General features: G+C 38.9%; 1 protein-coding gene across 3 annotated transcripts in view; it reads right to left on the minus strand.

Moving 5' to 3' along the window:
* The window catches only part of SLC39A8 (solute carrier family 39 member 8), a 38,163-nt gene that overhangs the window by 6,083 nt on the left and 16,297 nt on the right, over positions 1-15,783 (minus strand). For all 3 annotated transcript variants that reach the window (XR_005292572.2, XM_038399623.2, XM_043513349.1), the window contains exons 4-8: positions 8,058-8,227; positions 6,050-6,172; positions 4,530-4,697; positions 2,906-3,113; positions 2,546-2,730 (exon numbers count right to left, since the gene is read on the minus strand). Coding sequence is in view for 2 of the 3 variants with exons in the window: in XM_038399623.2 (XP_038255551.1) it covers positions 2,546-2,730; positions 2,906-3,113; positions 4,530-4,697; positions 6,050-6,172; positions 8,058-8,227 (854 nt within the window). In the remaining variant the exon portion in view is untranslated. The remainder of the gene's footprint in view (positions 1-2,545; positions 2,731-2,905; positions 3,114-4,529; positions 4,698-6,049; positions 6,173-8,057; positions 8,228-15,783) is intronic.

Raw genomic sequence — 15,783 nt, forward strand, 5'->3', positions numbered from 1 at the left:
GTGTCCCCAGCCTTCACACCTTATTTATGAAGTATGTAGGCCACGGAGCCTATTATGAAGGCAAAGGCTAGTACATTTGAATACTGAATCAGCAAGTATGAAAGGGTGGGTCTTCACTCATGGCTGATGTTTGCTTTTGTGCCATTCTTATTTTTTAGCTGTAGTAGTTACAAATAAGTGGGGTGAGGAACACTTGACTACCAAAGCCCTAAACTGAATAAAAAGCACCTCAAAGTGCAACAGGTGAGATTACTGATGAGGCTTTTTAATAACTTAAAGCATGATGCTAGAGTTGGAGCAAAAAGTCCCTTGGAAACCTATGTTTGGAAAAGACAAGTTAATGCTGACATCAAAGACTATTGTTCCTCATAACTTTCCTACTCAACTAACAGTTCATGAATACCATCCTACATTTTTCATTATATACATACAAACTTATACTGAAATATAAAGAAGAATTGCTGAATAGTTTTAAAAAAAAAAGGGGGGGGGGGGTTGTGTTAGTTTAATGTTACCAGTTTGATTATGTAGAATGAATGAGTTTGGATAGTACCTATGCTAAGGCTTTGACCTAACTTTTGTCTTGCCAATCTTTCTCTTACCTAGACCTCTTTCAATAATGTTTACAGGACAAAGGTGGTATGTGTTGGAGGACTTAGACTAATTAACTTCCTCTTATCTGATACACACAATATAATGCTAAGTCTCTATATTGAAAAAACCATGTGTAAGATAACGAAGACATGAAAATAGTATAGAGAGCAAAAGGTATGTAAATTGAAGCTTGCATGTGCATATTGTAAAAGTTACATAAGACAAAGTTTTATAAGCTTAATGTTGAGTGTAGGAAAGGTAATGAATCTCTAATGTGAAAAAGGTACAAGGGAACAAGACTCAAGTCTCGGAAATATCAGACCGGAGACTTGAGACAACCATCATGAAATGCAGAAGAGTCTCTTGGTACCCTGGAACTCAGGCCTCTACCTATTCCACCTTATCTGTTTTTTGTCTGGCATAAATATGATCAAATTATAAGTGACAATAATTCTGTCTGAATATGTATAAATTTGGGTGGACTTGTGACTCGGTTTACAAGAGGATTTTTTTCTCAATAGAGATTCCTGCTGGAGTAAGAGAATTTTTCTCCGTTCATATAGTGTTGCACAGTTGGCTAGGTGCACTAAGAAGGTTTTCACTTCAATATATTTCAATGACATTCTGTGCCCCAAAGCAATATCCTGACACTCACATCTTTTTACCATGGTGACACAATTGATATGTTTTGTGCAAAGTATGCCTTGTAAGGTATCATTCTCAAACTCTTGATCTGTTAAACATTGACAGCACATACAATAATATCCTTTTGGATTTTATCTGAAGTTATGAATATTGACGGTGTACCAATATTTCAAATGTGTTTGCTCCTGGAGTGACACCTACAAGGCAGTTTATATCCAGACTAGTCAGCACGTTGTGGACGAATCATCCAAGGTAACTGCCCATTAAGAAACACAAGAGGCCATAAAAGAATTTTATCTTCAGCTGATGGGCTTTTCTGTGGATGCTTCAGCCAGTATGTGAGTAATGGCTGCTATGAGTCATTGAAGCATGCAAGGGCATGTGACTAGATCATGTGATACTGGACTCCATCTTAGGCCTGTACTTTTCCACAAACTGGGCTGCGGACTTTGCTTGGAACAAAAGTTCCCACCCCTTCAAGGAAGCTATAAAAGGAGGAAGTGACATCCCTTGGCCTCACTCCCCTTACAACTAAACACCTGGAAACACCTTAGGAACAAAGACTGAACCAGGGATATGGTCCTAGGCTGAAGGGATTTCTAGCCTGTGTATGGAAGATTGGTGAACTGTTTGTACCATGAGGATGGGACACTGCTTGATTCAAATCCTGTCTAGGGTATAGAGCTTAGACTGCGATTTTGTTTTATTTCTTGGATAACGAACTTTGATCTGTACACTAATGACTTGAAATCCATCTTTCTGTATTTAATAAATCTTATTTTTTTTTTAACCTAAAACAATGTGTTTGAAGTGCAAGGGGAAATCTGCTCAGGAACAGGGGCTGGTGCATTGTCCTCTCCACATTGAAGGAGGGATGGACTAGGAAATAAACATACTGGTCAGACTTTTGGCCAGGGCAAGACAGTACAGCTCTTGGCTCCTAGGCTGGGGGGGGGGGGACTGGCTGAAGACTCTCTATTGTTAGTTCATGAGGGGCTAGGAGAAGCATTCGTGTAACTGCAGCTGGATATATCTCTGCTTGTGTGGGGCTGTGTAAGTTGTAAAATCTGGAGAGAACTGCAGCTTGTCACGACTTCACAGCTTGGTGGGGAGAGGGGGAGGCAGGTGAGACAGCTCAGTAGTACCCAAGTTCCTAGTTGCACCCAAGAGAAATCAGTCACATCCCCTATCGGGATCAGAGGGCAGAATATCAAATTATAGTGAATGAATTATTATTCAGTTCCCCTGTGGAAATGCTTATATTCTTATGCATGCATTAAATAAATAAAATGAAATTGTATCTCACCATATCTGCCAGAGAAATGTACAGGAACATACCACCAGCTATTGCAAAGATAATGTTAGGAGCAAAGTTGCTGCCCACTAATATACCAAAAACCAGACCAATGTAGCAGGAACATGACGAAATAAAGTTGAAAAATAGAGCCTGGTAGGTGCTCATTCCTGCATTTACCAAAATGACAAAATCCCCTGGGGGAAAAAAAAAGGGTGGGAGAGGACATTAAGTGATTATTTTCTGAAGGTTTGAAAGGAGATTTGTAACTTGTATGACAATTATAACCCATCCCTCTTTCATATAAATACTGAAGAACATTTTCAGTCAGCATTAACATGACTGACAGGTGAGTTAATGTAAATATCTTACCCAGTTCATGAGGAAACTCCTCACATAAGATTGCTATAGATGTACTAAGTCCCTGAAGCAGAGACAGGGTGAAAGAAGCACCAATAGCCAGACCATCAATGAAGTTGTGCAAGGCATCGCTCAGCGTTATCATCCAGGCAATTGTTCCAATCTCTGATAATGTGGGTCCCTTTAAACATTTACATGAGCAGCTTTGGGTTTTCTCTTCCTGCAGAAAGAACATAGCAATTATGTGAAGCATTAAACAGCTGCAAAGAAGCCAATGGATTTCTTTCCCTTTTTTAATGTAGAGCTGCTAAAAGGTAAAGTACTAACTGTAATGGAGACCCAAGTTCTTTGTCCCCAGAGCTGACACTGAACAGGTAGCAGCTGCACACACTTTTCTACATCACTGAGTTAATATACTTTGATGCAATTGGGGATGGATTGATCACCACTCTGACTGTGAAGTGGCATCTCAATGCCCATTTAGCCATTGGTTCATCTGCTGAGACAAACACCAAGGGTGAGAACGGGGGCAGTGGAATTTACAATTCACACACCAATCCATGAAAAGCTAGACAGAATATAAACTTAGGCTTCAACTAGGGTACTATAAAGCAATCACTCACTTTCCACCCCAACCACTTAATTAGAAATGAAAGGGGGCTATCATATTACCAGTCCCTGTAATTCTTACTTGGGCACTCAGATACCCTGCTGATGGGCACCTATATAAAACCCTAGATAGCCATCCAGGAGCATCATCGATTGTTTCACTTGTAAGTTTGGGCCATGCAAGTCACGTCATGGGGTTAAAATCAGTTTCTAAGGAGTGCATGTTCAATATCATTGCCAATAAGTAATTTTCACTGTGCTGCTGAATGGTTCTAAGTTTAAAGAAAAAAACAAAAAAACCCACAGCTTAGTGCAGAGCTGCTGAGTATGAACATTTAGGACTCACTACTGTATCCCAAAGACAGAAATAAAAGTCTGGCACCATATAGTAATGAACTCCTTCAGGCAGATAAAGCACAAAATAAACTGTCTCCTTTGAAAATGTAGTTTCCTAGATGTTTGCACATACAATTACAAATGCAGTAGCACAATTACTGTAAAACCCAACAACATTTGTACATAAAGGCTCTTGGAAATCCATTAGTGCTAGTGCTAGTGCTTGAAATGGATAGTTAAATATATATTGAATATACAGAAACACTGCCCTTTCTCTTTAGCAAACTCTGTATATATCAATGTAATACCATATTCCTCTGATTACAAAAGAACTACAAAAATAGTTGTAGGAAATTATTATACTATAATTATAAATTATAATAAAAAGTGTGGGGGGGTTTGCTGTGTGAAGGATAAAAGCTACTGAACAATTACAATTTGATCTTAATAAATGAGAATATAAAATACTGATTAATATCTTGCCTGGGTTGACATTGCTACATGTTAGCACTGACTTGGCAGCTAACAAAGAGAGCATCACTGACTCTGTGACCTTGCCAAAATAGCTTTTTTCATATTGCTCAAGTGAGTTGTGAGCAAGCAGTTTATAAAAAAGTGTATCTCTTCTTCCTAGATAAGCTTATACAACCAACTGAGAAACAAATCATTAAATAAAAAACAATGTTCATACCTGAGCAGAAACCACACTAACAGTGTCAAAACTGGGGTTTCCATTAGGCTCTATTATGGCTGGATTAGCATAGCACATCATCCCATTATTAGATTTCAATGGCCTGGGTGGATTACCCTTATCCTGAGGAGGATTCTGTTCATGAGTTTCAAAGTGACTGTGGCCAGTCTAAATGGGGGAGAAAAGAAACAAAACAAATATAGACTGCAAAATAGGAATGTGGCTAAACACACTGTGCAAGAAAAATCAGCTTGTCCATTTGGATGGACATACAGATGTCTATGTTTTTGCTGATTATACTGTTAGGCAGAACTTCCCAAACTGGTCAAAGGACCACTGGTGGTCCACAGAGCATTTGCTGATCATTAATGGAAAGCTTGCTCTTCACAAGGCGGTGCTTTTTCCTTCTCAATTCCAGCTCTTAAGTTACACTAAAGACAACTAAAAATACATTAGCAAGTACTGAATGTTCCTGTTCCATGTATTCGCAAAAAGAAAAGGAGTACCCGTGGCACCTTAGAGACTAACAAATTTATTAGAGCATAAGCTTTCGTGAGCTACAGCTCACTTCATCGGATGCATTCGAAAGCTTATGCTCTAATAAATGTTAGTCTCTAAGGTGCCACGGGTACTCCTTTTCTTTTTGCGAATACAGACTAACACGGCTGCTACTCTGAAACCTGTTCCATGTATGTAATCAGTATGAATTGGCACATGGACCACCTCCCTATTGTAATCTTCAACAGCAGGGAGATGGGGCTGAGGGATTTCCAAGGGGGATGAGGAGGTACACCAGACAGTTGAGGTGTGATTTAAACTCTGAACAAGTTTGAGATGCCCTGCTCTGAGACACATCCTGCAGACTGTACGTGAGCACACAAGACAACAAATACAGTGTGATATGGGGACAAAGCTGAGAGCCTGTGCAGAACCCGTAATTCCTGTTAAGGTTTCTGCACTGGAACATGGAGGGAATGTGAGGATATTTGCAGTGAGGTTAAAGCACAGTCAGAGTAGAGTCAATAGGCCAAAACTTTCATGGGTGGGAGTGTCTGGCTGTATACACTTATCCTCCTTACACCGTACAGTATCTGCATGAGTGGCCAAGGGAAGGCTCAGGGTAGAATGCCCTTTATGTATTTCCACCAGGCAAAATCCATTCATTCAGGCTTTGCTCACAGGATTTGTTCCTTCAGGGTGCATAGAGTGTGGCCTAAAGATTAGAGCAGGAGAGGGGAACTTGCTTTCTAAGTTCTATTCCCAGCTCTGCATGTAATTATCTGTGTGAGATAGGTTAAGTTACTGAGCCTCTCTGAGCCTCAGTTTAACCAAGTATCTCAGAGGGGTGTTGTAAGACTGAGATCCTTGGAAAATAGTGCAAAATCTTGTATATCATCAAACTACCAACTGTCTAATAAAAATGTAACAGCTGTTTCAAACTAAGGCTCAGTTTTGTAACATAAAAAAGCCTACTAGTAATATAACTTGCTGAAATATATCAAAATACATCAGTTAGTTACCTGGCCATAGGTCTTCAATATCATTTTAAGAATCCTTTCCACAAAGAAGAGAATATAGAATCCACCAAACACAGCTACTGCTTTCTCAACATAGTTGTCAGTTTTAGGATCCAATCCAAATGCCTAGAAGAGAATGTAACAGCAATTCAGGTTAGTCAATCTTAACACATTTTTGGGGGGAAAAATACACTAGCTGGACTGGATCCTCTAGGAAGGACTGAGTGTCTACTACCACCAGTGGCTTTAATGGGTCCTAAGTTATTACTCAAACCTAAATCTTTTAAGTTAGGCCATCAATAGTTGGGCTGATGTATTGAAATAGTACAATTTACAGACCGAGTGTAGAAGTCACTCTCAAAAGTCTCTCCATTTACTTCAGTAGGCTTTGTTCCCAGTAAGCAATATTTACTGTCCTAGAACCATTACATATTTGGCAACTATTGTTTTTGTTTTGGAAGTTTCATGCATAGAAAATAAATCCTCCCCTTCCAAACAGTAATTTAGGTACATGATAGTCATAGGTTAAAATGAAATGATGACAAGTCACTTTAATTACTAGATGGTAAAATGTTGCAAGAACAAAAATCCCAAATACAATCCAAATGTGTGGAAAATTATATATTAATGTGTCTGTTTCATAACCTCTTTCCACAACAGGTAATTTAAATGTATTTCTCTATATGTGCAATTTTGATAGTGGTTTGCCAATATTTGATCTAAGTTTAATCTCTTGACCCATGGTAGTATTTGAGGAAGAAACAGGTATTTCCCTGACAACTAAAATCCCCACTAAACCTGAGCTAGGAAGAAACGTCTGTTATTTTAATGGGGGAGAGGGAAGGGCACAAGTCTGCTTGCATGAGGACTTGTCAGGATACAGACCTGAAGAGGAATTTTACCTGTGTAAGGACAGAATAAGCAGAATTTGGCTATAAGGGCGTAATTTAACCCTCCAAGATGCATGTGCAACTCTATTGCCACCAGTAGTAATAGCATGCATTCTGAGGACCAAATTCAGTTATAACACTTTAGCTTGCTAAAGGTATCTGAAGTAAATGCAATAAAGTAAAAATTGCCATGCAGACTTTAATGCCTAAATTACTATTGTCAAAAATCAAATCAAGTGCCAAGGAAAATAAGGAGTGAAACTCAGACTTTGAGCCTAAGTGCATATGACTTTTCCATGTGCCCGATTTAGATGCACAAAATTTACTGTGCTGGCATATGCACTTAGATATCTAAACCAGGCAAACACAAAAGTATATGTACAATCAGCAAAATACCTACTGGAAAATTTAGGTCCCATATTTTAAAAATCCAATGGTTGACCCTGCGTTTTTTAAACTATTGTATAAAATCCCCTGATGCAGATTAACTTTCCACTAATATTTATTCAATGAACTGAAATAAGAATTGCAAGCACTTTGATAAGTGACAGTAAAAGTTGCCTGTTTTCCTGGGGGATACCTCTTGGGTCTGAGCCTGCAAACGCTTACCACCTTGAGTAGACCCATTAATGTCTGTGGGACTGATTGCATTAACAACAGTTTGTAAGATTACAGTTTGTCCATTATTGTTACTTCTTGCAACAATATTACTACACCGTGAACTACAACAGACATTCCTAAGCCTTCTACCAATATAGCCACAATACAATACAGAACCTGGAACAAATTGATCACTGTTGTAATTTTGTTAACTTCAAAATTACAGAAAGTATAACTTTGGGCTAATGTATTTTCCCCTTTCTCCAGTGATGGAAGCATAGTATAGTACAGTTGTCCTCAATCTCTTCCAAGCCACGCCCTCATGTTACAATAAAGTAGGGGCATTCCCACCCATCTAGCCATAAAGAGAAATGATAGTCAGGCCCCCCTGAAATGTGTTCACAATTCCCCTAGGGGTCGCGATCCAAATGTTGAGGACCCATGCTATAGTACACTTCAAAAATGACAACACTTTGGAAATGGGTAAGTGCCACAGCCAGAGAATGAATACCCTTTCTTACCTCTGGAATTAGCTGGAAAATAGCATTGGAAAAGAGGGTCCCAATGGCCAAGCCCACAAAATAAGTTAAAATCTTGGGGAAATATGGCTTCTTCAAGAGAGGAGTTAAAACCAATCCAAGGAGTGATGCCAGGTTAATGATACTCACGGAAAGGAACCCAAACCCCCAAACTGTGAATGAGAGCACAGCAGAAATATCAAGTGTTTTTTAATATCATATACAATGTATTTTTAACAGATGAATTGACATGAGTATAAAATAACTGTTCACAAATCATTTTTGAACTGCAGTTGATGTTCGAACTTACCAGTAGAGAAATCATAAAAAGTACAGTGTAACTTTAAAGGAGTTGACCTGAACCCACAAAAACAAGGAAACCAAAATGCTGGAACTGATTAGTTCCTGTCTGGAACCAGTCACATCAAGGATTGAAAACACACTGGGGTCTGAAGTCCAGGATTTGGTGGGTCAGATTGTCAGCTGATACAAATCAGCTTACTCTGAAGTAAATAGTCCTGCTATATTTAATCTGGGACTAATGCTTTAAAAGCTAAACCAGAGGCCAGTATAGTCATGACATAAGAATAAGACTATCTTGCTAGCCACTATGGCTACATTTGAATATAATTTGCCATTGGAGAGCTTAGAAGCAGTCAGAACACTTGTAGTTTCCTTCCTCACAGATCTCTAGGGTTGGAGGGCTGCACCGCTTGACTCTTTATATCCCCTAATCCTTTCCCTTTGAAGGAAAGATTTGTAAAATCCCCAGTAGTGGCTCCCTTCTCTCCCTTGCAGCTCCCTTCCTCCCTTGAGTCTCCCAAGTGGCTTCTCTGCTCCTTGAAGTCTTTAAACCATGATTTAAGGACTTCAATAGCTCAGACATAGGTGAGGTTTTTTGTAGGAGTGGGTGGGTGAGATTTTGTGGCCTGCGCTGTGCAGGAGGTCGGACTAGATGATCAGAATGGTCCCTTCTGACCTTAGTATCTATCTATGAATCTAAGTACCTCTATGGGGGGGGGGATATAGTAAGCTTCTCTAAAATGGCTTTTGCCTGTCAAGACCTACCTGGAAGTAGTATCTAAATATCTCAGAATGGAGCAAATGTATGAACATTTGTATATCTCTCTCTCCTACCCACCACAGACAGAGAATGGAACAGGACCATGAGGAAGAATGGGGTAGACAATTTTTTTTTTTTAATTTCTTGTGAGTAACCATGTCTCTGTGTTTGATGCCATTCTCTGTGGACATCCAGTGTTGTAATAATGAAATAAATCAAGGAAGGTGCAGATTCTCAGCTAGGGTAAATCAGTAGTATTTATTTAAATTAACAAGCTATGCTAATTTACACCATTTTGGGAATCTGTCCCTGAAAGTATTAAATATTTATAATTTACAAAAATAATCTTGTGCTAAGTCCTTGTATAATGGGAGCAAGTTTTAGTGAACAGCATATTTGCACAGAGAAGGTTTAATCAAATACTAACATCTTGTCTGTGTGTGAAGCTCTTTGGCCCTATAAATCCATACCATAAGAACACACCCAAGAAAGGGAAATTTACATGGAAAACACCACGTGGTTCATGGTGTGAAGCTTCCAATGCATTATTCCCTCCTGAAAGGCAATTTGACTTACAGAATGGAAGAAATCTGTGAATCTCTGAGGAATTCATGCAGAGAGCCAGCCAGTCTCTTTTCCTCTACAGCAGCACAGGACACTTATGGCCATGAGCTAACACCCCTGAGCAACAGGAGATAGTACCACAGTTAGCGGCTGTCTCCACAGTATGAGTCTCCAGCCTGATGCCAGTCCTGAAACCCACTGAGGTCTCTAACATGCAGTGTTTGTGTGGAGAGGCATCTGTGCATTCAGAAAGAGGTGAGATATTTTCAGGTGGACTCTGCTCCCTCCCATCAGCTATTTTGTGGGAAGGGATTTTTCTGGCAGAGATTCTGCTTCTCTGACACCTTCAGTGCTATGTAGCTGAATGCTAATGGGGCTCTCTAAGCAGAAGTGCAACAACTTGCATGAAAATGAATAGGTGAAAAGCCAGACAAATCTCAGACGTTCTGTATCAGTGAGAAAGTGGCACTAGCAGGTGGAAAAGAAGATGGATTATTAGTGACAGAGAGAGAGAGAGAGAGAGAACTTCAAATAGTTCAGAAAGTAGTACTAGACTCCTGAATAATGCGAAAATTGTGTATGAATCAAATGAGAAGAGCCTCTTCTTTTAAAGAGAGAGAAGGATAGAATCAGGCTTGGAAAAGCTCAGTCCCATGCACCATGAGCATAATTTCAGAAGACAAAATGCAATGCCATGAATGTTCCAGAATCTGCATTGTACATTTTGTTATACACAATGTGAAATTGTCAAGATTGAGGTTTATTGTCTAGGAGTATCAAAAAGTTTTGCCTGTACACCAACTTGCCTCTTACCTCACCTTTAAAGAAATTCTGTGGTATAACCACAATCAGTTTTCCATATAAACTGCTAATTCTACCATAAAATCACCCACAAACAATAATCACAGTCAACATTATGTTGGAACATATGAGAGCAGCAGGATAATCCAGAAAACTGTACAGTATAAAAGTTGCTTTAAGTTCCTCTTTGCACTGCTGGAGTGGTGCAAAGATGACTTAGCATAGGCCAGGGGTCGGCAACCTTCGGCACGCAGCCCATCAGGGTAATGCACTGGGACATGCTGGCCACCATTTCCCACAGCTCCCCTTGGCCGGGAACAGTGAACCACAGCCACTGGGAGCTGCAGGGAACCGTGCCTGCGGACGGTCAACGTAAACAAAATGTCTCGCAGCCTGCCAGCGGATTACTCTGAAATTGCCTGATTTTTTTCTCTTACATGACAACAAACATACAGAGTAGGGCCGTCAAACTATTAAATAAATTTATCGCAATTTAAATCACACCATTAAACAATAACCGAATACCAATTTAAATTTATTATAAATATTTTGGATGTTTTTCTACATTTTCAAATATATTGATTTCAATTACAATACAGAATAAAAAATGTACAGTGCTCCCTTTATTTTTTATTACAAATATTTGCACTGTAAAAAAGATAAACAAAAGATAGTCTAATCTACAAGTCAAAGCGTGAAAGGGCATACGAACGTTTAGCATATGTGACACGTGAATACCTTGCAATGCCAGCTACAACAGTGCCATGCGAACACCTGTTCTCACTTTCAGGTGACATTGCAAATAAGAAGTGGGCAGCATTATCTCCCATAAATGTAAAAAGAAAAGGAGTACTTGTGGCACCTTAGAGACTAACAAATTTATTTGAGCATAAGCTTTCGTGAGGTAAAGTACTCCTTTTCTTTTTGCAAATACAGACTAACCCGGCTGCTATTCTGAAACCTGTCATAAATGTAAACAAACTTGTTTGTCTTAGCGACTGGCTGAACAAGAAGTAGGACTGAGTGGTTGTGCAGGCTCTGAAGTTTTACATTGTTTTGGTTTTGAGTACAACTATGTAAAAAAAAAATTTTACATTTGTAAATTGCACTTTCACAATAAAAAGATTGTACTTCTGTACTTGCATGAGCTGAATTGAAAAATACTATTTCTTTTATCTTTTTTACAGTGCAAATATTTGTAATAAAAAGTAATAATATAAAGTGAGCAGTGTACATTTTGTATTCTGTCATAATTTAAATCAATTTTTGAAAATGTAGAGAAACATCCAAAATATTAATAAATTTAAATCGGTATTCTATTAACAGTGCAATTAAATCTGTGATTAATTGCGATTAATATTTTGAATTGATTTAATTTTTTTTTAGTTAATCGCTTGAGTTAACTGTGATTAACGGTCAGTCCTAATACGGAGCCAAATCCCTCACTGCAATGGAGTTGCACCAGGCTGAATTTAGTTTCTTTGCTTTGTGGTGTCAGTGTCCGGATTTTCATATGGAAAGAAATGTATATGATGTTATGAGAGGAAAGTGAAACCTTGTGCAAACAATTTAAAAGCCTAAATCAATATTAACTAAAGCTTTGATTTTTATCTGTACCAAAAATAAACAAAAACATTTGGGTTCTGTAGTTACCACAAGCCATACAACTTTTGTTTTTACCATTTAGAATCATCATAAAACTGTGCCTTTTAATTTTGTATATTGTCTACTCCTCTTTATTATCCTGTGCACTACGAATATTTTAAAGCAGATTTTAAAAAAATAAATTAAACCTATTTTCAGGTCTCAAAGAAACTGGGTCATGAACACTAAAAACATTGATCAAGACACATTAAATTAGGACAAACATTTTAAAATTATGATTGTTTTTAATTTAATACTATCCATTTTGACAGCAAAAAACAGAACACATTAATATCTACAAGTCAATGTAGAAAGACAGCGGAAAAATTGAGGTCAGAAAATATGGTAAGAAAATTAGGTTAACGTCAGATTGCTAGAAATGTGCTTACTGTGGAAGATTCTCTAGTAAGAATGATTATGCATTCATAATAGCACTCGCACTCTCTCAAAATAACAGAATATATTGGTGTATACAATGTTGTTGTTAAAAGAAAAGGAGCACTTGTGGCACCTTAGAGTAACAAATTTATTTGAGCATAAGCTTTCGTGAGCTACAGTTCACTTCATCAGATACATTCAGTGGAAAATACAGTGGGGAGATTTATATACATAGAGAACATGAAACAATGGGTGTTACCATACACACTGTAACCAGAGTGATCACTTAAGGTGAGCTATTACCAGCAGGAGAGCGGGGGAGGGGGGGGGCGGGAGGGGCGGGGAAGAAACCTTTTGTAGTGATAATCAAGGTGGGCCACTTCTAGCAGTTGACAAGAATCTCTGAGGAACAGTGAGATTGGGGGTGGGAAATAGTTTCACTTTGTGTAATGACCCATCCATTCCCAGTCTCTATTCAAGCCTAAATTAATTGTATCCAGTTTGCAAATTAATTCCAATTCAGCAGTCTCTCACTGGAGTCTGTTTTTGAAGTTTTTTTGTTGAAGAATTACAACTTTTAGGTCTGTAATCGAGTGACCAAAGAGATTGAAGTGTTCTCCAACTGGTTTTTGAATGTTATAATTCTTGACGTCTGATTTGTGTCCATTTATTCTTTTATGTAGAGACTGTCCAGTTTGACCAATGTACATGGCAGAGGGGCATTGCTGGCATATGATGGCATATATCACAGTTGGAGAACACTTCAATCTCTTTGGTCACTCGATTACAGACCTAAAAGTTGCAATTCTTCAACAAAAAAAACTTCAAAATCAGACGCCAACAAGAGACTGCTGAATTGGAATTAATCAGCAAACTGGATACAATTAATTTAGGCTTGAGACTGGGAGTGGATGGGTCATTACCCAAAGTAAAACTATTTCCCCATGTTTACTCCCCACCCCCCACTGTTCCTCAGACATTCTTGTCAACTGCTGGAAATGGCCCACCTTGATTATCACTACCAAAGATTTCGCCTTCCCCCCCGCCTGGCTCTCCCGCTGGTAATAGCTCACCTTAAGTAATCACTCTTGTTACAGTGTGTATGGTAACACCCATTGTTTCATGTTCTCTATGTATATAAATCTCCCCACTGTATTTTCCACTGAATGCATTCGATGAAGTGAACTGTAGCTCACGAAAGCTTATGCTCAAATAAATTTGTTAGTCTAAGGTGCCACAAGTACTCCTTTTCTTTTTGTGAATACAGACTAACACGCTGCTACTCTGAATGTTGTTGTTGTAGCTGTGTTGGTCCCAGGGTATTAGAGAGAAGGTGGGCGAGGTAATATTTTTTTGCACTAACCTCTGTTGGTGAGAGAGAATGGTCCCTTGAAATGCGTTAATTATTTATGCTAGACAGTCTGTTCCACTTTGTATTTAGCTGTGACACTCGGAGTTAGTTTCCCAGAGGAAGAGCTCAAAATCTTGTCTCTTTTTCAACAACAGAAGTTTGTCCAATAAAAGCTATTACCTCACCCACCTTTTCTCTAGAATTTGACGAAATGGGGGATGACCTTTTTTTAAATTCTAGGCCCACATTTCTATGGCCTAAATCCTTTGATACTGGAATGAAGTATTGTTTCATTATTTTATTTATTTGATATCTTGGGTCTGCTCTGCTCAAACAAGGTGAGTGTTCAATGGATAGTTAATTGTTTTTTGTTAGGAAACTTAATACTGGAGACCAAATTACTTCCATCACTGATTTAATAAAAGCAGCATGAACATAAGAAATACTGCCAACCCCAAAGATTCATGGGAAGCTGAAAAAACCATGAGATTTAAAAACAAAAAAACTTTAGGTGTGTTTATTGGCTTTTTGTTATCTGGATGTTTAGGGTTCACTTGGGTAACATTTTCAAGTTTTTCTCTACAACCATGAGAGCTAGAAACTTAAGAAAGACAGAGAGAAAAAGAAAGAAAGAAAAAAAGAAAAGCTGAGTTTCCTCACATAATTACCTGATACCAAGAACTGGTGCTTCAAGAAGAATACCAATTACTACAAAACTCATGATAAAATTGCAAGATTTTAGCAACACTGCTGAAAATATTTTGTTTTCATTGTATTTTACAGAGCCATATATGTAAAAGTATATTTATGACTAGAACTTGATACAGCTTAAACTATCTTTGGCCTTTTATGCTACTCAAGCCCTGGAAAATTGCCAGTTCCAGTTTTATACTATCGCAGGCCATCCTATATAGAGGAAGTCAGTCTATCAGGAGAGGCCCCAAACAAACAGCCCTATAGCACCAAACTTCAGCATTCTGTGGAAGGCAAAGGTAGAGAATTCACACAATAATCTCTCCCACATGCGCTAACTCCCAATTCTCAGGTCCTTGAACACTCCAGTTATAGTAACAGTGTATGAGTTGTTCTGACTCTGTCCTATGTGATTGTGGGTGGCAGCCTGGACAGGATTAGGCCTTTTTCCAGTCACCATTTTTTAAATTTTCTGTAGGCCTGGCTCCCTCCATGGCTAACCAATGTATTACTGAAGTCAGTCAAGGAGAGACGTTTATGCCATCTGTTAGCTGCAACCTTCTCTTTGGCATTATGGGAGATAAAGGGCACCAGCTAGAATATCCTGAGCTCCCTGCCTGAAAACATAGAATCATAGAATCATAGAATATCAGGGTTGGAAGGGACCCCAGAAGGTCATCTAGTCCAACCCCCTGCTCAAAGCAGGACCAAGTCCCAGTTAAATCATCCCAGCTAGGGCTTTGTCAAGCCTGACCTTAAAAACCTCTAAGGAAGGAGATTCTACCACCTCCCTAGGTAACGCATTCCAGTGTTTCACCACCCTCTTAGTGAAAAAGTTTTTCCTAATATCCAATCTAAACCTCCCCCATTGCAACTTGAGACCATTACTCCTCGTTCTGTCATCTGCTACCATTGAGAACAGTCTAGAGCCATCCTCTTTGAAACCCCCTTTCAGGTAGTTGAAAGCAGCTATCAAATCCCCCCTCATTCTTCTCTTCTGCAGACTAAACAATCCCAGCTCCCTCAGCCTCTCCTCATAAGTCATGTGCTCTAGACCCCTAATCATTTTTGTTGCCCTTCGCTGTACTCTTTCCAATTTATCCACATCCTTCCTGTAGTGTGGGGCCCAAAACTGGACACAGTACTCCAGATGAGGCCTCACCAGTGTCGAATAGAGGGGAACGATCACGTCCCTCGATCTGCTCGCTATGCCCCTACTTATACAACCCAAAATG

The sequence above is a fragment of the Dermochelys coriacea genome, chromosome 4 (assembly GCF_009764565.3).
Source record: "Dermochelys coriacea isolate rDerCor1 chromosome 4, rDerCor1.pri.v4, whole genome shotgun sequence".
In the NCBI taxonomy this organism is placed as follows: domain Eukaryota; kingdom Metazoa; phylum Chordata; order Testudines; family Dermochelyidae; genus Dermochelys; species Dermochelys coriacea.